The sequence below is a fragment of the Saccostrea echinata genome, unplaced genomic scaffold (assembly GCF_033153115.1).
Source record: "Saccostrea echinata isolate AGI-Se365-2 ecotype Australia unplaced genomic scaffold, CSIRO_AGI_Sech_v1 ptg000010l, whole genome shotgun sequence".
NCBI classification, from domain to species: domain Eukaryota; kingdom Metazoa; phylum Mollusca; class Bivalvia; order Ostreida; family Ostreidae; genus Saccostrea; species Saccostrea echinata.
In genome coordinates, this window is record NW_026889759.1 from 12,156,508 (window position 1) to 12,180,564 (window position 24,057).

Here is a 24,057-nt window from a genome sequence, read left to right on the forward strand (position 1 = left end):
GATTTTTTTTTATCTAGGGCTTTATTGCAACTTAATGATGGATTGTTAAAAATAAAATAATTCAATTAAAATCTAGGTTTTACTTTCAAGTCACTTTAATTAAGATTGATGTTTACACTTTGGACGATTGATACCGTTTAAAAAAAACACAACATAACACATCACACCTTTATATCATATTAAACTCTTCGAAGAGCTTCTGATAAGTTGTGCGATTTTTACATGTAAACAGCCCTTCTTAAAAACTACTTTTAAAGTGACTTAAATCTACAGTACTTTATTTTTAACAATGCAGAAGAGGAGCCCCTATGCTTATTGATAAAATTTCAGGCGACTTTGCCCAAATTCACTTCATTAAAAGTAAACGCTTTAGAATACTGGAATCTACGTACGTGAGTTCCTCTTTCCGGCTTTCAATGAGTTGTTCGTGACCCATGAATGATAATTTCGTCTTGGTCGCAAAGAGGTTTTACTTCTATTCCATGAGAGTGTGTTTTTAAAGTTGTAAATCTACATTGAATGTCAGACATGAACATCGTTGGACACTTTGATCGAGACAAGGAAAGGGCTTTGACAGGTGTAGATTTGAGCAGAAAAGGATCAATTGACGCTAGAATCCAGTCGTTAGTCTCAGTCTTGAATACGTCAACCGATTTCTTTACGACGAGTTCCTGTTCTGGAAGAATTATCATTTTTGATGATGATGTGAGTGCTTACCACTGACCACCACAGAATATATTTTCTGACATGGTGCCCAGGGATGGGGTAATTGAAAAAAGTAATTGTAATTGACTATAATTAATTACATTTTTTGAAGTAATTGGAAGTAATTTGTAATTGAACATTTTTTCAATTACTTGTAATTGTAATTTAATTAATTACACTGAAAAAATACCATGTAATTTCAATTACTTTTTCAATTACATTCAATTACTTTATATAATACACATTCATGATATATTCATGATATATCATCACCACTACCTGGTGCCATCAGTTATTTTTCTTTCTTTCTTCCTTTCTAAGAAAAAGCTTAACCACAGGTGCTTGTTGACAGCAACACCCCTTCCATTCATGCACACCATAGGACTTTCTTGGACTTTTGTGCAATTGTAGCTGCAGGTCTGTAGCTCACTGATCTGAAAATATTGGGATGGACAACCAGAGATCTACAGTGCCACCCATTGAAAAAAGTGTACATGTCCATACCATTTTTTTTTTCAGACCAGCAAGCTACAGATCTGCAGTTAGGACTTTTGATGAAAAATTATATATATAACAAGTAAGATAAGTTCAGATGTTCATAGAATATTACATTATTCCATGCAAAAAGTCTGGAAAAAAATCTCAGGATCATTCTATTAAAAATGTGCACTAACTGCATTTAATAAAGATGGATTGTTCATTTGGGAACCCTCTCGCTTAGCTGCATGGCTAAGGCATAATAAAAAATATGTTTGTTTACGGTTACATGCTGAAATAAAATAGGGTCGGTAGGTAGGATTTTTTTTTTATTTTATTGAATTTTTTTATACACAAATTCATGTGAATTGGTTGAAATATAAATCAGTTTTACCATTGTGTGGTGCTTTCCTTTTGTTTTGGGTTGCCATATGGGCTATAGACACGGTCTGACATGACCACATTGATATAAACATGCCATTTGGTTTTCTAGTACTTTCGGTTTGACCGATTAAGATGCATGTAAAAGTTAAACTGACCGACGAGTGACTTCTGAATTTTTACGACGAAAAAAAATTTGGAGATCAATTTTTTTCCGTACTGCTAGTCCAATGGACTATTGTTACATTTAAATTAGCTAGCCCGAGTCTTAAAATGACTAGCCCCAGGCGTCGGGCTACCGTATATTTCAACCCCTGTCAGCGATTAAATATAGGGTCGGTTGGGTAACCGTAAACAAACATATTTTTTTATTACGCCTAAATAAAACATGTATATACCTATTATATATCAACTGCATTTAAATACAAGTAGTTGAGGAAAAGGTACCACTCCATGTTTGTTCAGAATTTGGCTTCCCCATCCTTTTTTGGTTAGCAAACTAAATTTAATGTATGTTTACTTCGATCATAACAGATATGTGCCTGTCAGTATGGGTCCTGTCCACAAGTACTGTAAACTCAATATAGCTGCAGCCAATAGTTTTGAAAGTAAATATAGCTAATGAAATTCATATACAGTAAAGAATATCTGCAGTACAAAAAATGTTTGAATCAGATTGTCAGATGACCAATGTAGATTAATTTTGGGTCATCTAGAAGAAATGGTATCAATGATAAGATGACAAGTGAGGGTATCAAAACTCTGTTCATCTTCGCTAGCCAAGGGCTTCTGATACGCTACTCTCCTCATAAGTTTATGAGGAGAGTAGACCCTTGGCTAGCGAAGATGAACTCTGTTTTGAGAAAATGATTGATCTAAAAGGTATTCAAAAAACTAGTGAATCAACTTTTCAATAGAAAATATCAAAAAATTTTAAAAAATGTGATGTTGGAATAATTTACTAAAAACATATTGCTGGACCTGAGCAACTGGTCAAAAAAGTGCCAAATTTAGCAACAGTATATAATTATGAGGACCTCTGCATTGTACAAAGTAGTTTGATTTTTTGTATTGGTTTGTATCCCTGTAATTCTGCACACATTACAAGGTCAAGTGGATTGTACTACAGTCAGTGTGCATGCTGTAACCCTAATCCTAACCCTACTTCTACGTGAAATAACTTCAGTTGATGTGGTTAGTATTTTAGTAACATAGCTGCATATGACAGGGTTTAAAATCTGTTGCTGCACCAATGTGGGAACAGTAATTCAGGTCTGTTTTCTATACTCATCTATCTTGTAATAAAGATCATTAAGATTGATCATTCAAATGAAACATGTTTAAATTGAAAGAGAAAACAATTTTGTTTAATTATATTTTTTCAAATAGTGAGCACATTGTTTATACTTTTGGCTCATAAGAGTTGCAAGGCTGTGGTCCCAAATAACTAGATGTGTTTTACAAATTTGCAATATGCATACTTCTTCAAAAGGGGGGGGGGGGGGGCGTTACCAAATGTCGAAAATTGTTAAATGTGTAACAAAGTGGAAATACACTGTGCTTAAATGAAAAAAAAAATCATTGATATAGTATTGCTGCTAGATGAACATTGCAAGTTACTTTAATAGATTTGTATGGATTGATTTTTACAGTTACATGTATAAGAAAAAGGACATAACAAATACAATCATGCAAGATTACTTTAATACATCTGTATATATGGATTGATTTTTTCAGTTACATGTATAAGAAAAAGGGCATAACAAATAAAATCATGCAAGATTCCATATTTTTGTAGAATAAAGACAGAAGTAAGTCTGTTAAGAAGAAAGGTTGTCAATGGTTGTACACAACACATGATGAAGCAGTTTATGATGCAGCTGTGAGTACTATCTATTACTAGTATAAAAATATTTACATTTTCAAATGTCTTTCCAAAATAAAAGTGCAAGAAGGGAATAGCTTTATACCTTCATAAAGCCATTTGCTCAAATGACAGAACTTCCTTCTTTGCTGTGTTTGGCTAAGAAGTACAATATATGGGACTTGCAGACTTAAATTTCTAATAAATAATTAAAAATAATGTAAATATATCATTTTTTTATGGAATCAAGGATCAGGTATAAATGTAAATGTAAGAAATAACGGGGGGGGGGGGGGGGGGTTATGATGATGATCACACAGTTTGCTCTCGTGACAACTTTATGCATAAGGCCACACCAATTTGTAAAATAGTTCCTCGGATTTTCAAAAATAAAAAGTGAGACGAGAGGGCAAAATAATTTTACAAATATTATTTTTCATTTTGGAGTTTAAAATTATTAGGCGAGCGAATACAAGTAATATAAATTAAGCATGATTTCAAAGAGCGAGCGCTTAAAAAATAGACTTCAAATTATTAGATATCATTTGTATACCACATGAACTTATGATTTTTAACTTTTTGGATATTGTTTTCAATAAATAAAAAAGTCGCCCGCGTAGTGCAGTGGTTAGAGCGTCTGCTCTAGAGTCGCGACGTAAGGAGTTGATCCCACTGTGGGACGTGGAGACCGGTCCTTCGGATGAGACCGTATAAACCGAGGTCCCGTGTCGCAGAAGGTGCTGGCACGAAAAAGATCCCTCACTGCTCAATGGCCGTAAGTGCCGAGTATAGGACAAAATTTGCAGCTTTCCACCGGCAAGTGGTGGCGTCTCCATATGTGTGAAAAATTCTCGAGAGGGTCGTTAAACAACATACAAACAAACAAACAATAAATAAAAAGTGTCAGGTTTCAAAGACTTTATTTTCATAACAAGTAAAGTTTTGCTACACTAAATAAGGTCTTTTTGAAGAATTTTCTCTCCAATTTGTTGCCCATTCTATCAATTTATTAAATACATTCAGCTGTCTCGTTTGCCTGTAATTTTTCCAGGGAGAGAATGATTTCTGGAAGCTTTCATAAAACGTGAAAATGCGTCTACTTTCTGTTTGCATGTTTTGAATGAGGTACGTGTTACATTGCAGTTCAGTTTCATTTCTACAAACGTTCTGTTCAGTTCTGTGCAAATTCCTAGGGACATGTCCGGTTTTAAAATCTCAATTACATCGCTCTTAGATTTTTTTTATTTTGATAGAGCAAACATCATCAATATTCACCAAACCTTGCGTGGACTTTTCGATGTTCTCTTTATAGTAACATTGAACTGCGCTTCAAAAGTTTCCTTGGCTTCTAGTTCGATTGCAGTATAAGGAAAAAATTCACATCCCCCTTTTTTTAACTATTGACGTATCGTACATAGTAACAATGTGTGAAGTTTTTCACAATGCCTGTCTACTCTTTATATTGACGTATCGTACATATAAAGAGTAGACAGGCATCGTGAAAAACTTCACACATTGTTACACAGTGTGAGTTACGAAGTACGAACTTTCTCAATCCCGTCTTTCTGTCATTCCACACCACGAGTTCCGAAGTCTTTTGTGCATTTGGTGTAAAAAGTAAAAAAAAAAAAAGTACTCGGATATTCTTGGATGACATATTTTTATGCCCCGCCATGAATATGGTCAGGGCATATAGTGTTTGTCATGTCTGTCTTTCGTCCTTCCATCAAGCTTTGCGTTTAGCTCAGTTCAAAACTCAGTTTCAAAGAAACTATCCAAAATATTTTTATCAAACTTTATATGCTGATAGATATTGATGAGAGCTATGCAATGGCATCAACATTTTTTGACCTTGACCATTCCTTTGACCTTGACCTCACTTTTCCTAAATTAGTGTTTAGCTCAGTTTTAAAGATACCATTCAGGATAGTGATATCAAACTTCATATGTTGATACATACTGATGTAAGCTATTCAACTGCAGCAACATTTTTTGACGTTGACCTTTCCTTTGACCTTGACCTCACTTTTCTTAAATTAGTGTTAGTTCAGTTAAAAAACCATTCAGGATAGTGTTATCAAACTTCATATGCTGATAGATACTAATGAGAGCTATTCAACTACATCAACATTTTTTGACCAGGACATTTCCTTTGACCTTGACCTCACTTTTTTAAATTAGTGTTAAGCTCAGTTTTAAAGAAACCATTCAAGATAATTTTATCAAACTTCATATGCTGATACATACTGATGTAAGCTATTCAACTGCATCAACATTTTTGGCCTTGACCTTTTGTTTGACCTTGACCTCACTTTTCTGTGAAATTAGTGTTTAGTTCAGTTTTAAAGAAACCATTCAGGATAAAGATATCAAACTTCATATGCTGATTCATACTGATGAGAGCTTTTCAACTGCATCAACATTTTTTTTACCTTGACCTTTTCTTTGACCTTGACCTCACTTTTCTTAAATTAGTGTCAAACTTCATATGCTGATACATACTGATGTAAGCTATTCAACTGCATCAACATTTTTGACCTTTACCTTTCATTTGACCTTGACCTTAATTTTATCAATTTGTGTTTAACTCAGTTTTAAAGAAACCAATCATAATATTTTTATCAAACTTCATATGCTAATACATACTGATGTAAGCTTTTCAACTGCATCACCATTTTTTGAACTTGAACTTTCCTTTGACCTTAACTTCACTTATTTTAAATTAGTATTTAGCTCTGTTTTAAATAAACCATTCAAAATATTTTTATCAAATTTAATATGTTGATGCATATTTGTGAGAACTGCATCAAAAATGTTTGACCTTGAATTTTCTGTGACCTTGACCTCATTTTTCTTAAATTTGCATTTTGCTTGTAAGCCTATGCACTTATACATAATTTGGTGAGAATTTATCATCAATATCCAACTTTTTAGATTTCAATTTTAAAGAAACTATTCAAGATATTCTCATCAAATTTCATACACTAATACAAATTTTCATGTTGGATTACTAACATACCCTCGGCGGGGCATTCATTTCCTATGGACGTATTTCTAGTTCTGATAATGTTATAATTTGGATTTGTTACAAATAGAAGCAGCGAATCCGACGAACTATATTGCAATTTGGTATGGCCTAAATGCCTTATGCAAATTATCATGAGAGCAAACTGATTGATCACATCATAAAACAAATAAACTAGACACTTCTTCCTTAGAGGCAATGAATTTGTTTAAACCATGGCAACTGGAATTTCATTCTCTGAACAGATTGGCAGTGTAAAAATGCAAAGATTTTGTAATTTATTATTAGACATAACGTTTTGTTGACCTTCTAAATAATAGGATTTAAGTTATTAGTTTTACAATTCCATCAATAAATTTGAATTTCTTATGTATCGATGTATCATATTGACCCCCTCAGCATCACAATACAATGATATATCAATGTATTGTTACACTCCTAATGAAAACAAGATACAAAACAATTGTTTATGGTCATCAAATTTTGTTTTTATTATTTTTCTTGATTTCTTGTTTTGATTTCTGTTATGAAGTTTTGTGTTCATTTTCAGTTGGAGAGCCTTCAGAACTTGACAGGAGACTCAGTGTTAAAGTTTGAACCATTTGTTTTACATGTACAGTGCAGATCCCTTAGTAATGCACAGTCAATGGCAAGTATCAAATTTGTACAAAATAATTATTTAAATTTTCCTTGAGCAATTTATTTTTATGTTCAATTTTTAAGTAGCCCAAAACAGTGAAAACACACTGTAGACCCTTAGAGTATATTTCATGGTTGCTTTTAAATTTCTTGGTTACAGTTAAGTTGTGCAGTGGCATCAGGATTTAGGAACTCAGGTATAAGTATTGGAAACAAAGGAAAGATAATTGTGGTAAGTAAAGCTACAGACTTGTGTAAAAAAGTCAGTGTGAGTGAAGGTACAGAATTGTGTAAAATAAAAGTTGGCATGAGACTTGTACAGACTTGTGTGAAACAGAAGTTAATTGGTGCGAGTGAAGGTACAGACTTGTGTAAAATAAAAGTTTGTTTGAAAGGTTATTTTTGCAGCTGGAATTTTTTATTATTTTAGTGGGTATGTCATCATTTACTCGTATTTGAAGTTAAGTTTTTAAAATTATCAGCAGTCTGCAATTTAGGTTAATTAAAATAGCTACCTATGAATAATTCAAGATTTTTCAATTTAATAATGACAATGGTTCAGTGGATATTTTGGTGATATCTTGACAGGCTGTGAGAAGTACACATGGGCTAGAGGTCCCTCTCTCTCAAGATGGAGAGCTACTTGTTACAAACACGGTAATTTAGTTGTATTTTTTTTTTTTGCTTAACACTGTTTTGATTTTTTATGAAAAGAAGTTACTGAAATGATGGTATATTAAACTGACTGGGAATGTTAAAATCAATTATTGGTGATATTGGTATTTTATCAAAACTACATTAAGTAATGCTGAGTTCTTCGCAGAAAATTCTTATTTTGGTACATATTTGTTAATTTTTTGAGACATGATTACCTAAAACTACTAGATTCAACATCATTAATTTACTATCTGGGTATTTTAATAATTGTGTTAGAAGCAAAGAACAGTTAATAGGATATATTTTACGATTTTGATACTGGATTATATCTTTATTTTATATCTTTATATCACCCGCTTGAAAAGAGGGCAATGTATAGTGCTGGGGTGTCCGTCTGTGTGTATGTCTGTCCATCTGTTATGCTTTGGAGTACCCATCTCTTATCAGCAACTTCTCTTATACCACTGAATATAATTTAATGAGACTTTCACAGCATCTTTGTTACATAGTACCACTGTACACTCTTATTTTACTTTTTTAATCTGACACATATTTCAGGTTTCCCTTAGCAAAACATAGACACTGGCATTCTTCCTATAATATTGAGGGTACCAATCTCTTATCCGCAACTCCTCCTATACCACTGAATAAAATTTAATGATACTTTCACACAATCTCTATTACATGGTGCCATTGTGCACCTTCTACTTTATCTTTTGATCAGGCAGACATTTGGGCTTTCCAATAGCAAAAAATAAACTTTGCCACTATAATCATAAGGGAGGTGGGGGATATCATTTTGTGTGGTCACTGCATACAGTATCACTAGTTTTGTTTATTTTCTCTGACTTTATACTTTATCAATTAAATTAAATCAGGTTAACTCTATTGCAGTACATAGAAAGGCTTATAGAAATTGCCAACACAAAGATCCAAGAAAATTTCTTAAGAATTGACAGGTAAGAGTTCAATATGACACACAGGTGAGCGGAAATGTACTTTTTTTTTCTTTCTTAATTATTTAATTATATTGCTTCTATGTGATTTTCAGATTCTACAAGAATGTCAGTATATTGATAGAAACATTAAAACATGATCCTATAAGTGGCAACATAGTAAATAAACCGAATGTGGTTAAAAAGAAAAAGAAGTGTGAGAAAATTGAAGGCAGGCATCATGCTGATCATTCTGTAAAGGAGAATTCACAGTCTAAAGAGCCAAGTGAAATTATCTGTGAAGATTTGTCACAATGTTCACTCTTTGAAAGTGTGACTTGAGAAAAAAAAGTTTCATTAAAAGATTAGTTAACAAGTAAAATTTGTCATTATATTATTATTCATACCATCTGTAAATAATACTAGCATGATATTTCTGAAAAAATATTATTATGTTGACTCTAAAAAAAAAAGTTGAAGCTGAATGAACAAAATTTGTTAAGTATTCATTTGTATTCCATTTTGTTTGGTTTTTGTATAAGATATCAATTGATATTAGATACTTTTATTATGAGTTGTGCTGCCAAAGTAGATCTTAGAATTCACAACATTCTGCTTTGCTTTTTCTCCTTTTTGGTTTTCCAAATAAGCAGAATATTTGTACTTAACAGAATTTATTTTCTCTTTCATTATAATGCTGTATGCAAGAGCTCCCATTAGCAAGAAATACTTAGAAGTCTTATTATAACACCTCATTTGAGCTCAAATATTTACCTTACTACATATAGAAAAGAGACCAGAGCACAGACATGTTTAGTTGTGTGCATGTGCAAATTTGATTCTTGGCACAACAGATATTATTGAACCTCTTTAAATCAGATGTTCTCAATACATGTACTTGTATGAAAATATCTGAATTCATACTTGAGAAAAAACATTACAGAATTGATGTTTAATATTGACATTGCAAAGATTTAAGTGCTTTTTTACCAGAACAATGGTCTAGGTTCATTGACACCCATGTACTTTGAACCTGTCCAGGAGTCTGAATCAATCTTCTTTCATGTCTGTGATAAAACATATGACAATACAAATAAATCCTAGAAATTTTAAAATATTTTTGTCCTTGTTTTTCTGTAATGATCAATCTAAGACACTGTAATATATTCTAAATTCAAATTTGTGTATTGCAAAAAGATATTGTGGAAATGAAAATGTTTTCTTAATATGTTTTCCTGTGCCATTAACTGTTTCAATGTATGTAAGTTAATCTGAAGCAGAGCCTCAAGTCAAGTTTTCTAAAAAAAAAAAATGTAGATCTGGAGAATCAGCTTAGTCTTTCATTAATTCAGAATAAATATCTCTTCAGTGAAAGATCTAATCTTTTCATTTAGGGTTTTGTTTGTTTGTTCTCGTCCCTTCGAGAATTTTTCCATTCATACTGAGAGAAAAATTTGCCGCTCTCCACTTGCCGTTGGAGGACTGCAGACTTAGACATATACTCGGTACTTACGGTCTTTGAGCAGTGTCTTTTTTCATGCCATTACCTACTGCGTGCGTCGAATTACAGAGTCTCCACCGAAGGACCGGTCTCCGTGTCATACAGTGGATTTGAACCCCGACGTAAGGATCAACTCTTTACTCCGCGACTCTAGTGCATGTTTACAAAAAAATCTTAATATATTATTTTCCGATCAAATAGTACACGGCGGGTGTGACCGGTCGACAGGGGAAGCTCACTCCTCCATGGCACCTGATCCCAACTCTGATGTTTTTGGAGGTCCGTTTTTGCTCTGCTCCCGATTTGTATTGTTTTAATGGACTTTGTGCTTGAATACTGTTCGTTATCTCCATATTTCATCTGGATATGTTTAAACCTTAAAAATTCAGACTAAAGGGCATGGTCTATGAAGAAACATTCAATTATTGCTTTAAAAGAAATTCTTAATGATAAAAAATATTCTTGTCGGTCGTTGCCACGTGATTCTGGAAAAAATTACAACAGCATCATATTTGCACCACTCTGTTTTTTACAAACCTGAATAGACGCCGGGGCGAAGTGGTTAGAGCGTTTGTACCTATAGATGTCGAGTTGAGAGTTGAGAATTTAATTTTAAAAATATAATAATTATTATACCGTTTGTGATTGCTCAGTTTTTCTAATATCAACATCAAATGAAATCATGGTTAATGTACCCTTTTATTTAATTTTATAGTACTACGTCGTGTTAATCTTGTACGGATTAATGACAAAACAGTGGTAATTGTACTATCACCAAGTACTGAAAGGGAAAAAAATACGAGGCGTAATATCTTAGACCATAGAGTTACAGAACTCAAGATCATCATTCTTATGACGTTTGTAAAGGAAGTTTATCATTAAAAGTTTTTTACTTATTCAGGGGAAAAAATCACGAAAAGGTGATGAATACTTCTTTCAAACTAAAAGAACGATTGTAGAATATAATATTGTTTATGTGGATTGGTTTTCTTGAATGCCTTTTGGTGTCCTTTTGAATGAATCCGGCATCAAGCCAGAATAAAACCTTTGATGATACCAATCCTTGTTTGATGGCCGATTTCTGCGTTATTGATCCGGGTATTCTCTGTTTTAATGGTTACGAATGCTTGGATCTTGTTGGATCTGGCTGCTGTGAACAACCCTGCGGGTATTTTATTGATCATCAAATCGTCATTTTCTCCAATAAAGGTTACAGGCGATTCCAAGTCAAACATGCTAGCTTTTGTACCCAAGATTCATTCGGTATTTTAGAGGCGAACCCATAATGATTTTCAATATCGAATTTTACACCGTTTGCGTCATTTTGCGACTCAGTGTAAAGTATCAGCCTAAAGGATAAACTCTCTTGTGTTATTTACCTTTATCAGATACATTAAAGAGACAGACGATGGGAAGTCAATCTCTGACTTACATGTTGTCTTTCACACTTTGTTCTCCTCAGTTCTCTGTATAAAACTCCTGCTGTACCCCCTCCCCGTATTCCCTCCCTAGCAAACACGCAAACATAACAGCAGAGCGAATTAAATCAATTTATAGACCACTCGATAATAAGGCAAAGAAAGTTCCAAAAAAAATTCCATAAATATTTTTTTTTAATCAATAGAAAATTGAGGGCCTAGTTTATTTCTATTATGCAAAAGAGTTTAATTGATATTCTGAGTTTTGATAGTGAAGTAATTGCAAATCAATTGTTTGAATTCTTTACCTTTTCATTAAAATATTGGAATATTATTGATACATGTAATTGTATAGTATAGTGACTTTTTATTTTAAAAGAATGCAATGCACGTAATTGTATCATGAAAAAAGAGGCTTATATTCCTTTTAATTTAACCTCAAAACACGCCTAGAGTGAAAAACCTCTCATTTTGGACATTTCCTTTCCAAACTAAATTAAAAGCACAAAGAAAACAATATATGAATTTGATAAAAAAAATGCTAGGGTAAAATGTCATAATTTACTAATTTTTAATTATTATTTAATTAAATGGGATGTTGCAACTAGCAATGTAAAAGCAACTCTTTTATGTTTTATTAATCATTTAAGGATGACATTACTCAGGGTTTTAGTTGACAGCAACTGCACGGATAGCTATAAAATACTACATCTTTAATCAAAACTTGTTTCAATGGACAAAATAGCCATGTTATAAATCAATATTAAAATTTAATGATTTACTATTTGAAGGAAATATTCAAGAGCAAAGGTAAATTTATGGTGATGCAGAAAAAATCGGGCCAAAATTTTAATTTTTTTAAAAATTATTTTACAGGAAAAATTGCAACATAATTCTGAAAATTAAGATTCAAAGTATCTTTGAACATTGTTTTGCAAATATTATGTGCGTTTGAGCTCATGCAAACATGAGCTTATGCATATTTTAGATAATTCAATGGCAAGTGATGAAGAGTTATCACAAGTGTAAGCAAAAACATTTCCAGAAAATGCAAAAACTTGATAATTGACATCATAAATAAAATACAATTAAAAATATAATGAGCACTATTGGTAAACTCATCTCATTCCCTCTCACATTGGCCTCTCTTGGTCTATGAAGAGATTAAATGTACAAAGATAAGGTATTTCTGTCTCGTTTTTATTTATCTATAATTAACAAATCTACCTACCATTAAGAACTATGGACGTACTTTTTGTATTATATATTATAAAAATCCTTGTATAAATCTCTTATTAAATTTGATCTTTCAATTACATAAATTACAGTGATTATTAATAATCATACGTGAATAGCAAAGGGGAATAACTTCTCTCCGTGATATACAAATTAATAGAGCCCTGCCCAGCATCAGAACACTTGGCCAAGTGGTCCACTGGACCCCTGACCCTAGCGTCACAAATTTGTAAATTTTGGAGGATGTACCCTTGCTCATCATAATTATGCAGTTAGTTTATCTGCTAAATATCAAATAGCAGAAGAGAAAATTTTCAAATAATTTATACATTTTTCTAGATAATCAATTGAGCCCCCAACCCACCCCTTCAACACTAGAACACCCGATCCAGGGGTCATTGTATTCACAATTTAGGAAGAGGTACCCTTGCTTACCATGCTCTTAGTTTAACTGCTTAATACCCAGGAGCAGATAAGAATTTATGCATTTTCACTATATAATTAAAAGACTCCCACCCTGGCTCCAGAACCCTTTATTCAGGGGCCATGAAATTCAAAATTTTGGAATAGGCACCTTTGCTCATCATAACTATGCATTTAGTTTGTTTGCATAATACCCAGGAGCACAAAAGAAGATTTTAAAAGAATAATGCATTTTCACTATAAAATAAACAGAGCCCCGCCTACACCAGAACCCATGATCCAAGGGCCATAAAATTAAAAATTTTGGAAGAAGCACCCCTGTCTATCATCACCATGCACTTAGCATGTCTGCCCAAATACAAAGGAGCATAAAAAAATTTTTGAAAGAAATAAAATAATGCAATTTCACTCTATAATCCACAGAGCCCCACCGTAACACCAGAACCCCTGATCAGGGCCATGATATTCACAAACCTTTGCTCATCATTACCTTGCACAAAGTCTCTTTGTTTAATACACAAAAGGAGAGAAGAAACTTTTTAAAGAATTAATGCAATTTCATTATATTACCAACAGAGCCCCAATCTTGCTCCAGAACCCCTGATCCTGGGGCCATGAAGTTCACAATTTGGGTAAAGGACTTACTGTGTTTTATAATCATGACAACAGTTTGATTGCTTCATATTCCTGGGGTAGAGAGGAAGATTTTTGAAAATTGCATTAATTTTGATGGTTTTTGCCCCATTCCTCAGGCGGACAGAGACCATTTTTATCCCTCTTTGACGAAAGATGCTCTATACCAAAATTTGTTGAAATTGGTCGAGCGGTTCCAGAGAAGAAGCATAAAATGTTCACGGACGACGCATGACGATGGACGAAAAGAGATTGCAATAGGTCACCTGAGTGACTCAGGTGACCTGAAATATGTTTCATTTACTGTTGCATTTTCAAAATATTTCATTATCCGAAGAGTTTTGTTACTCGGTATATTTTGTTAGTGAAGAAATTATTGGCCATAGTGTAAAAAAAAATTGAAGTAAATGTATTTTCCGAGAAATATTCCAAAGAAAATTAGCATGAAAAGTAGATCATTTACCTTATTATTTGGTAGTAAATAATAACATAACACATGCAATCGTAGTTCTACAATATACAAAAGGGGTTTACTATTTGCTATCAGTGGAATTCAGTCATCTGCGTAAAAGTTGTCCTTAAATGAAAAAGGTGAAGATAACGAACAGGATCGACCTTAAAAAAAAACTACAAACAATACAAATCTGTGAATAGGGCAAAAACACAGATCCCTGAGGTGGGATCAGGTGCCTAGGAAGATTAAACATCCCCTGTCGATCGATTACACCTGCTGTGAGTCCTATGTATTGATCATGTAGTCCGTAGTCAAATTTAGTATAAAAACAAAGGCCTAACAATTGGTATGAAATATGTCAGTCAAAATACGACCCAATGATTGGTTATCTTTGATTACAAGGTCATTATAATTACGAAATTCTGACTTTAGACAAGGTTGTTGAAATCCTTGTTATTTCAATTTATCTGTCATACCGCCTCGGTTTAAGAATTGATCGTACGCAGAGCATGCTCCTGAGTATCAAATAAGTTGGGAGACATAAACACCATATGAAGATGATAGCAGAATATTATTAGGTAAATAAGGAAAGCTGACGATGGAAAAAGCTGAAGCCTCGTATGTCATACAGTTTAGTTGTTAGTTGGCCCTTATAGTCTATAGTCAGTAAAACATCCAAATATGAAGCAGATGTGGCAGACTCTGTGGAGTCTTTTATTTCTAATTTACTGGAATATATAGAGTCGACTCTTAAATGGAAGTAACTATTGTCGTCGAAATATTTTATTGTAAAGTTTTTGAATAAATTTGGTATTCTGATTCTGACTAAGAGATCTATGAAATCTTGAGCAAGCCTCGTATCTCTTGAAAATTAAAAAAAAAATGAAGGAACTTGCGTTTTAGGAAAACCTGTTACTAATGAGCACTGGTTATGGAACCTATATTTCGTAAATTATTGCAACTTATAATCTTGAAGAACACAGTTTAAATATTGGCGATACTTTTACTTTGTCAGATTATTGACACCAACCTTTATCTACAGAAATTGTTGATACATCAGAAAATGTTATAATCCGGACATTTGCTCATATTTTGGTAGTGAAAAATACTTCGCACTTCAGATGCAATTTCTTCCTCTTGGGATTCTAATAATAACACAAGTTAAAACCTCATATCTCACTGGAGAAAGAAACAAATTAAATAAAATGCAGTTTGGCGACCTCGACAATTCTACTTACATTAGGGGACAAAAACGTTGAATAAACATGAGCAGATTGAATATTTGAAAGAATTTCAGAAAAAGTTTTATTCAGCACAAAGAGCTCAGTTATTCAACAAATTTCACTGTTGGTAATCAGGTGTGATGTGTGGTCATTTAAGGTCTTTCGAAGATAAACATTGAAATCTGTTAATCAACATGTGTTAGTGTAATACACGATGTCTTGATGCACATGTCAATATTAGTGAGGATGTTCTTGAGAAGGTCAAATTTAAAGATACACGAACCATATTTATAAATTCAATCACAGTAAAAAATAATCAAGATTAAGGCCATCTCACTTTAAACGGAGATAATTATGAAGTCTCGTGACAATATAAATTATCAGTACCTCATATGATTTGCAAGTCGGGAGCAAAGTCACTGTTATCATAAATCGTGAATGTAAGATTATTTCTTCAATAATGCTAAAGATGGCGGGGTGTCAGCACTCCCTCGCCATTTTGGCATTCCTGGGTGTCGTCTGTCATGCCCTGGGAAAAGAGGTAGAATGTCAACAGCCAGCGTCCTCTCCCGAGTCAATCTACAATTTCATGGCTCCCGACATTTATCAGAGAAGGAATATTTCTTTGTCGGAGTACCGTGGCAAAGTGTTGGTCATCACAAATCTTGCCTCCTTCTGAGGTTTAACCCCCATGCACTACATGGGTTTCAATGCACTCAAAAAGACATTTGCAGGAAAACAGTTCGAAGTTCTGGGCTTTCCATGCAATCAGTTTAATTTGGTAAGTTGATATAAGTCATTTTAGATTTTTTTTTATTTTCAAAACATGTGCATGCATAATATGGTGTGTCTAAAAGTATCATGTTTGATAGAGAAGAAGAACAATAGTGTTTTGATATAACAAGGAAGCGATGGCTTTTATTTGCAGCAAGAACCGGGAGATACTGCAACAGAGATTTTAAATACCATTAAGTATGTCCGCCCCGGAAACGGATACGTTCCAAATTTTCAAATGTTTGCCAAGGTGGACGTCAACGGCGAGAATGAACACCATCTTTTTACTTACTTAAAGGCAAGCTAAGTTTACATGCACTAAATCTAACGAATTTTTAATGAAGAAAAAACAAAACCAAGTACGTCACGTTGTTTTAAAAGGCGTTACAGAAAGAGCTACGACTTTCAGCAAAGGTTATTTGAATTTAGTATGCAATTGTATATGTTCTGGATAAAAAATTATATTGAATTTCTGTTGAACGCAACTGTAACATGCAAACAATGCTCTATTGAAAATGCCTGCCTTCACAATATCATTGTAATTGTTTGACATTCCAATTTACAGAAGTACTGCGGTCCAACAGCAGATGAATTTGAGGATGATCTTTTTTACAAACCTCTTCGTGTCAGTGACGTCAGATGGAACTTTGAGCAGTTCGTCATCAACCAGCAGGGTAAACCAGTAGTTCGTTTCTCTCCAGAAGTTAATCCAATTAATCTTACTTCCATTATTTCATCGTTACTACCAAGATCTGATAATGAATTCGAAATTATCAGCAACGAAATACCAATCGTACCGAACTAGTCAGTCTTCCAAGTACATACGTTGTATGTGACATGTTTCTAGTGCATATATTTATACCATGTATATGTATAGCGAAAACTCAAACCTATTATTCATAGATACAGACACTTGATGACTTCATTTCTTGAAAGCAGAGAATTTATTAGAAATGAACGAGTGTTAAATGTGGTTTTTCACTTTGTGCATTGTGTGAATTGCTTCAATTATATTTGTCAGTATCTATGTATGATATGTAATAGATCTTCGGTACTCATATGATGTTGCAAATATTTGAAATAAATCATAAGAAAGTTTTAAATTGTTGCTTGTCTTTTATCGTTTAATTTGAACATGCATGTAAAACACCATTTTCTATTTCCACCATTGGACCTACAATTGTAATAAGTTTTATAAAAGTTAGACGATTCTGAAAATATGAAAAATTTAACCCCAAACCTCTCAGAAAACTAGAGTTCAGTAACGTTGTAGTTCAAGTACTTCATGAATTCTCAAAAAATAATTTCATATCTTATATTTCCATCATTTGTTTGATGACTTGCCACAAACTTACATCATTCAACAATCATTTTTGAAACAAATCAGTTTGTACGGTATTCTGAAGTCACAATGGAGATATTCTTGCTCATCCATGGTAGTTCCTGAGAAAATTTTTCTAATTTGCAAAGACTCTTAAGGAAAATTATTAGAAAATATAAATATTTAGGTATGAATACAACTATAAACAGGTTTGACAAAAGCATGATCGCCCAGCCAGTTTTACCTGTTTATTGCAATGTTGTCACGTGTGAATATTTTTATAATAAATATTCATGATTTTTCTCCTTATGAATTTGCTCGTATAACGCACATATCTCGACATACACATAGAAATTTGATATTTTACTCGAGGAAGTAAGTTTTTAACGAAATCTGAATATTTTCTACCCAAAAATAAGCAAAACTACAGACATATCATTTTTGATTTTAACATTTGATATTTAAATCATATTTTCTATACTTACAGAAGATTTTTTTTTATCTCCTACTAGGTAAAAATGTCCTCGAATTGAAATTTTCGTGAGGTATACATTTTTAAATTTTTTTTTCCTTCACAAAGTACATTGTAGGTCTGATGAAAAAAAGTGAAAAATATTTAATTTTACTACAAGTAGCAGATGGCTTGCTGTGTGCACACAAAGCTCGTTTTTCTCAGACTGACCACGAAATACATTAAAACTACAGAGCAAATAGTTTATATCAATTGAAGCAATATATTTAACAGAACATTCTACTATATATACCCAAAATCAATCAGTCACACCCCCTGCCTTCAGTTTTGTTCCTTTTATAATCATGAATAATTAAAATCTAATTAGATTGATGAAAAATATTGGCTTATGTTCCTATTTCCTTATGGAAAGACATTAAGAGACCCAGTCCACTTAAATATCCCCAAATATTTTAGCAACTACAATGTGTGGTTAATATTCGAATTCTAATTACATACAGTTTCGTGATTTGAACCAGGTCTTTATTTCATTCACATCGAATCTTGAAGTGGGTCCTTGAAGAATATCATCGTGAGATAGAAGAGGGGGGTATAATAATGACACTTACGATGGTTGTGTTTAATTATTATGACTGATATTACACGACACCGATAAATTCATATGAAAATCTCGATTACTAATAAATCAAGCTTCATTTCCCCCCAAAATATCCAAGAACAGAGCATAGAACCTTTTGTCATAATCAAACATCATAACATGCGGACAATGATAAATGTAATTTAGTGATTTTTTTGGAGACAATTAAGATATTTTTATTTTTGATCAGTACATTTCACCTTTCAATACTCAATGATTTATCTTTGAAGCAAACCCTTCAGTGGTTTAGAAGTCTTTAAAGACCCGAGGTGCAATTTTCTATGGTATTCCGATAAAGGCATCACCTATCAAAAAATAGATATCTTGACAATAATGGAGCATTAATTGTGACTAAATAGAAAACTAGGCGTTTATGTTTTCTCGATTCATTTAAAAAGTCCCCAGGGAATGTGATTTTTGTTTATCGAAAGAGGAGTTTAAAGGCAGTTGTCCATCACATCTATTTTGGTTTCAATTAATAGTATTTTGAAGTCCAACAACATCTGAGATAAATTTAGTTTTGCTTCAAAGACAGAGGTTTCAATAATTAAAAAATATACTTCTTGGATTAAGCCATTTTGTCAAAATAAAGTTTCATACTTATCCCCTACCGGCATGTGTAGTCTGCTTCCCCTATAAAATCAAAAGATCATAAATCAAAAATCATCGAAGTGGAACGTAATTAAATCTTGAACTTTAACTCCTAATGGTAGAGTCCCAAACTAAAATTCAGCTCAATATCTGCAAGCATATAGGAAAACCGAGTGGAACAGATTGACTCAGACAGACAGACGGATAGGTAGAGAGGGAACCTATACAATATATATAGTTCCCTCCGCTTTCAGCGGTATGCGACTGACAATAGTTGAGGTTTTAATAAACAAAATCAGAATGTCTGTTTTCTTAGACGATATGATAGTCAACCATAATTGCAAGTAGTCTTCAGTAGTCATGATAAACGATTCAGAACTGCAGATTTAGTCTACTTATATAACAAAAAATGATTAAAATTCTCATCTGTATATATATACATTTCCATTTACTAGTATTTTTGTTTAAGGTTCTTGACAAAGAGGAATCTGTGATTCTTTTCCTTATGAACTCACATGTGTGAGTACGAATACTGTATAACAACTATTATTCGTGACATCTTTTATTCGCGATTCTTCAATTTGAAATCAATCCGCGACGATTAATTTTTGCGACTGAGGAAATATTCTCTATGAATACAAAGCAAAATAAATGGTTCGCGGCGATTAATATTCGCGAATCTCGCGGATACTAGTATTTCTCGCACGCGAATAAAAGTTGGTTAACAGTATCTCCTATCTCCATTTTGACACTTTAAAACCATACTTGACGTCAAAAATATAATGATGTCTATTTTTTTTAAATGATAGTTGAATGATATAATTTGTGTCCAATCATCAAAAAATTAGGTAACATAATATATGTATGAATTTAATTTTAAATTCAATAGGGTATATGAACTACAACACCTCATAACTATTTTTACCATGAAGATCTAACTCTCTTCATGAAATACTAGTATACTGGCGGGAAACATCGTAGTTCATGTCCTCATAAATGATAAAAATTATATTCATTTCTGAAATCAAAGTCACAGTTACGAAGTTGTGTTGTTACTTGCTCCGAGTAGTTTGTGTGTATAGATTACCTGTGCTTTTTATTACCCTTTTAAACATTATATTGCGTATACCATTTGATATTCAGTCAAGCTTTTTTTAATTTGAGAATTTTGAAGAAAATATGTGGGAAGTTGAAAAGGAAATAGGACTTTTGGTTGGTTATCAGGATCACAGTTAACCCTAGATCTTTTATTAGGGTAATCGTCCAAATTTCTTTTTTTGCCAATCTAAAATTTTCTTGTCATAAACAAAAAGCAATATTTTTAAAGTGCTCGCTATACAAAAGGAGTATTTTATTTCAAAGACCAAGGAATATTAAACTGCAAAAAATCAACATGAAATATATCATTATAAGATATTTTAGAACATAAAAGCACCGAGAAATTCCCCAAAACTCTTGAAAAGGGTGAAGATAACAGACAGTGATTGATTAAAAAAACTACAAACAATACAAGGCTATGAGTCGGAAATTCCAGAGGTGAAATCAGGTGCCAAGAAGGAGTAGGCATCCCCTGTCGACCAGACACACCCGCCGTAAGCCCTATGTATTGATCAGGTAGATGGAATATTCCGTAGTCAAATTTAGAATAAAAACAAATGCCTTAATCTGGTATGAAATACGTCATTCAAATACGACCCAACGACAGGTTATATTTTCTAATAAAGTCAATATAACAACCATAGAATTTACGAAATACTGACTTTCAACGAGGTTGCTGAAATCCCTGTAACATCAACCTATCTGTCAGTAGCCGGACTTGGTTTAAGAATTGAGATCTTTAGTATCGAATAAGTTAGGAGGCATAAACACCATATGCAAGTGATAGCGAAACATAACTACACAAATAAGGAAAGTTGACGATGGAAAAGCTGTTCAAATTCATCTCGTTTGTCATACAGTTTAGTTGTTAGTTGGCCTATGTTGTCTATAGTCCATAAAACATCTGCATATGAAACAGATGTGGCAGACTCTGGGGTGTCTTTAATTTTGAGTTCACTTGGATATATCCACTAGACAAATGAGTGGAAATAACTATTATTAATGAATAAAACGTCGTCGATATATCTGAATGTCGGGTTGAAGACTACAGCAAGTGTTTTCTTCTTTTCATATAGAAGTTTTTGAGTAAATTCTGCTTTATAGGAATAAAAAAAAAACTAGGTTGGCTTATAAAAAAGCACAGTTAGTGCCCATCGATATTCCAACAGTTTTTTTTTTAAATAAGATCTCGTCTCCAAAGACAATATACGAGTAGATTTGTCCATGAAGAACTCCATCAGCCTTTTAATATACTCTAAAGTAGACCTTAAAAAGATACTTGAGTTTCTGATTGACAATATCTATGTAGTTTTTGGAGATCATGTCTTCCAACAGTCTGTCGGAATTCTCATAGGTATCAACTACGCCTCGTTATTAGCACCCCCATTTTTGTATTCATATGAAGAAGAATTTATTCAAAACTTATACATAACTTCAACTTTCCTATCGTCAACTTCCCATACTTATATAGCAATTTACCCTTGTCACCTGCATATTGGGTTTATATCTCCCAGTTGATTTGATACGTAAAAGAGCACGCTCCAGGTACGGACAATATCTAAAACGAGGCAAACTATTGACAAACAAGTTGATGAAATAAGGATATCAAAAGTCTCGGTTAAAGTCATCTAAAGTTCTAAGTCGATACAATGACCTCGTCAGCAAATACAATCTATCAATTAGTCGAATGCTGACTGTTATTTATTGTTAGGCCATTATTTACACACTGAATTGTCTACGGATTTTTTTCCGTTTGCCCGATCATGTCAATGAACACCCGGCGGGTGTGACCGGTCGACAAAGGGCTGCTTACTCCTCCGTTGCAACTGAACTCACCTCTGATGTTTTTAAGAGGTCCAAGTTTGTTCTACTCCCGATTTGTATTGTTTCAATGGACTTTTGAGTTTGATTACTGTTCGTTATCTCCATATTTCATCAACTTCAGACTACTTGTGTGTAGTGTCGGAGTGATCTTTAACAAAGTAATTTTGTTGATGACCAATCACAAAATATGAAAAATTATCTTTGATACTTTCTTTGTTTAAATTATTAAAGTTGACATTATATTGTTTTTAATAAAATGTGTATTTTTTGTCATCTAAAAATACATAGAATTAAAAATTCCAGTTTACTCTATAGAATTATTATTTCTATTTTCTTGTGACCTGCGTAATCAAATATGTTCTACATTTAGTACTGCAGCTATATGGAATGCAACTCACTAAGCGAAACTAATCATGATGCCATCATTTTTTATCATACATGTAACAATTTCAGATTCAATTTTAAGGCAAAAGTTATCTTTTTTGTGAAATATGTTACGGTGTTTTATGTTTCATTTGATTCATATTATATTGTATCCAGGGCCGAATTTCTGTGCTTGGGATTAATATCTATTAACATCTTTCATCCAAATATTTTCTCAGCAAGAGTTGACACACAGAAAACTATCGAAAATGTTCTCTTCATTACTAGGTATGAAATACAGTGGATTTTTTTATGGTCATTAGAAGAACTTTACTGAATTTGGGCGTTATGTCACGTACTCAAAACAGTGACATGACTACAAGAAGATGTGCGAACAAAGCGAGCAAAATGCCTATTGTACGACAAATAAGAAAAGGAAAAATTAAATCCCAATTATAACAAAATTTTCTTTGATATTTAAATTAACGTTAACGTATACATTTTGTAAAATCACCAACCAATCTGCAACGATTTCACAAAGATTGAAATTGTATAAGAAAAAAAAATTTTGGTTAACAAAAACATGAGCAAAGACCCATTATAGCTATAAAGTACACGTTTATGGCAAAACATTCGTATCTTTCCAAGAAAAATTTGAACTCCATTTAGTCAAGGGTAATATCACAAACATGATTTAAATGGCACGATTTGTCATGAGTTGTGTAGCGTAGTGGTTAACGTGTTAGTCTGAAAGAAAAATGTTCTCATGATTTTTATTGCTTGGGTTCGAACCACAAGAATATCACTTTTTTTTAATTGTCGATAAAATTTTCCATAAAAGAGTTTTGTTTGTCATAATGTAATAAATTTCGATAAAAAGAGGTTAACTTTAAAAGCTAAATTCATAAATTGAAAATGATTTTTATACATCTGAAACATTAGGCATTTTGCAAGCATTGTTATTCTTTCTTTCTAAATGTCTATTTTCAAAATTTATAATTGTAAAATTTCTTAATCTTAGAAAAATAAGTTTCACCTTTCATATTGTGCTGCTTCTAAATCTAAAAAGTTTTATTTAGATTCGAGCATTTTCGTAATCTATTTCAAGTGAATTAAATATATCAAGTTTCCAGTTGTGAAGTATAATTTGATCATTGAAAGAAACCGAATTTCATTTTTTTTTTTTCAAATTCAGTTAATATGAATTGATAAAAAAAAATGCTTTGTATTGTAATCCGATTATCCTGACCTTGATTTTTATTAGAATTTCATCAAATTTTCAGTGTTTTTCGTTTTGGTGTGACATCTGTACTGATGTTACATGGAGAGGAATAAGTTCTATTAAATATTTAAAGCTGTATACAATTGAATATTGAATATTGACAAATTTCCAGTAAATTTGCGAA

The 24,057-nt window shown here is 32.7% G+C and overlaps 2 protein-coding genes across 2 annotated transcripts; both read left to right on the plus strand.

Annotated features, from left to right (window-relative positions):
- The first annotated feature begins 528 nt into the window (after positions 1-528).
- LOC133184430 (tRNA wybutosine-synthesizing protein 3 homolog) lies at positions 529-9,798 on the plus strand. Its single transcript, XM_061319504.1, has 7 exons — positions 529-705; positions 3,362-3,445; positions 7,003-7,101; positions 7,252-7,323; positions 7,680-7,748; positions 8,643-8,707; positions 8,800-9,798. The coding sequence occupies exons 1-7, from the start codon at positions 529-531 to the stop codon at positions 9,023-9,025; spliced, it is 792 nt and encodes a 263-aa protein (XP_061175488.1). The 3' UTR covers positions 9,026-9,798.
- A 6,174-nt stretch (positions 9,799-15,972) lies between these two features.
- On the plus strand, positions 15,973-17,165 carry LOC133184736 (glutathione peroxidase-like). Its single transcript, XM_061319807.1, has 3 exons — positions 15,973-16,352; positions 16,500-16,643; positions 16,911-17,165. Exons 1-3 carry the CDS (start codon positions 16,032-16,034, stop codon positions 17,148-17,150), a joined length of 705 nt encoding a protein of 234 aa, XP_061175791.1. The 5' UTR covers positions 15,973-16,031; the 3' UTR covers positions 17,151-17,165.
- The last annotated feature ends 6,892 nt before the right edge of the window (positions 17,166-24,057 follow it).

Bases quoted from the DNA above. Each gene is read 5' to 3' on its own strand.
- LOC133184430 (XM_061319504.1), top strand. From the start codon at position 529: ATGAACATCGTTGGACACTTTGATCGAGACAAGGAAAGGGCTTTGACA. The intron at 3,446-7,002 runs GTGAGTACTATC...GTTCATTTTCAG, and splicing joins AAGCAGTTTATGATGCAGCT to TTGGAGAGCCTTCAGAACTT. The intron at 7,102-7,251 runs GCAAGTATCAAA...TCTTGGTTACAG, and splicing joins TTAGTAATGCACAGTCAATG to TTAAGTTGTGCAGTGGCATC.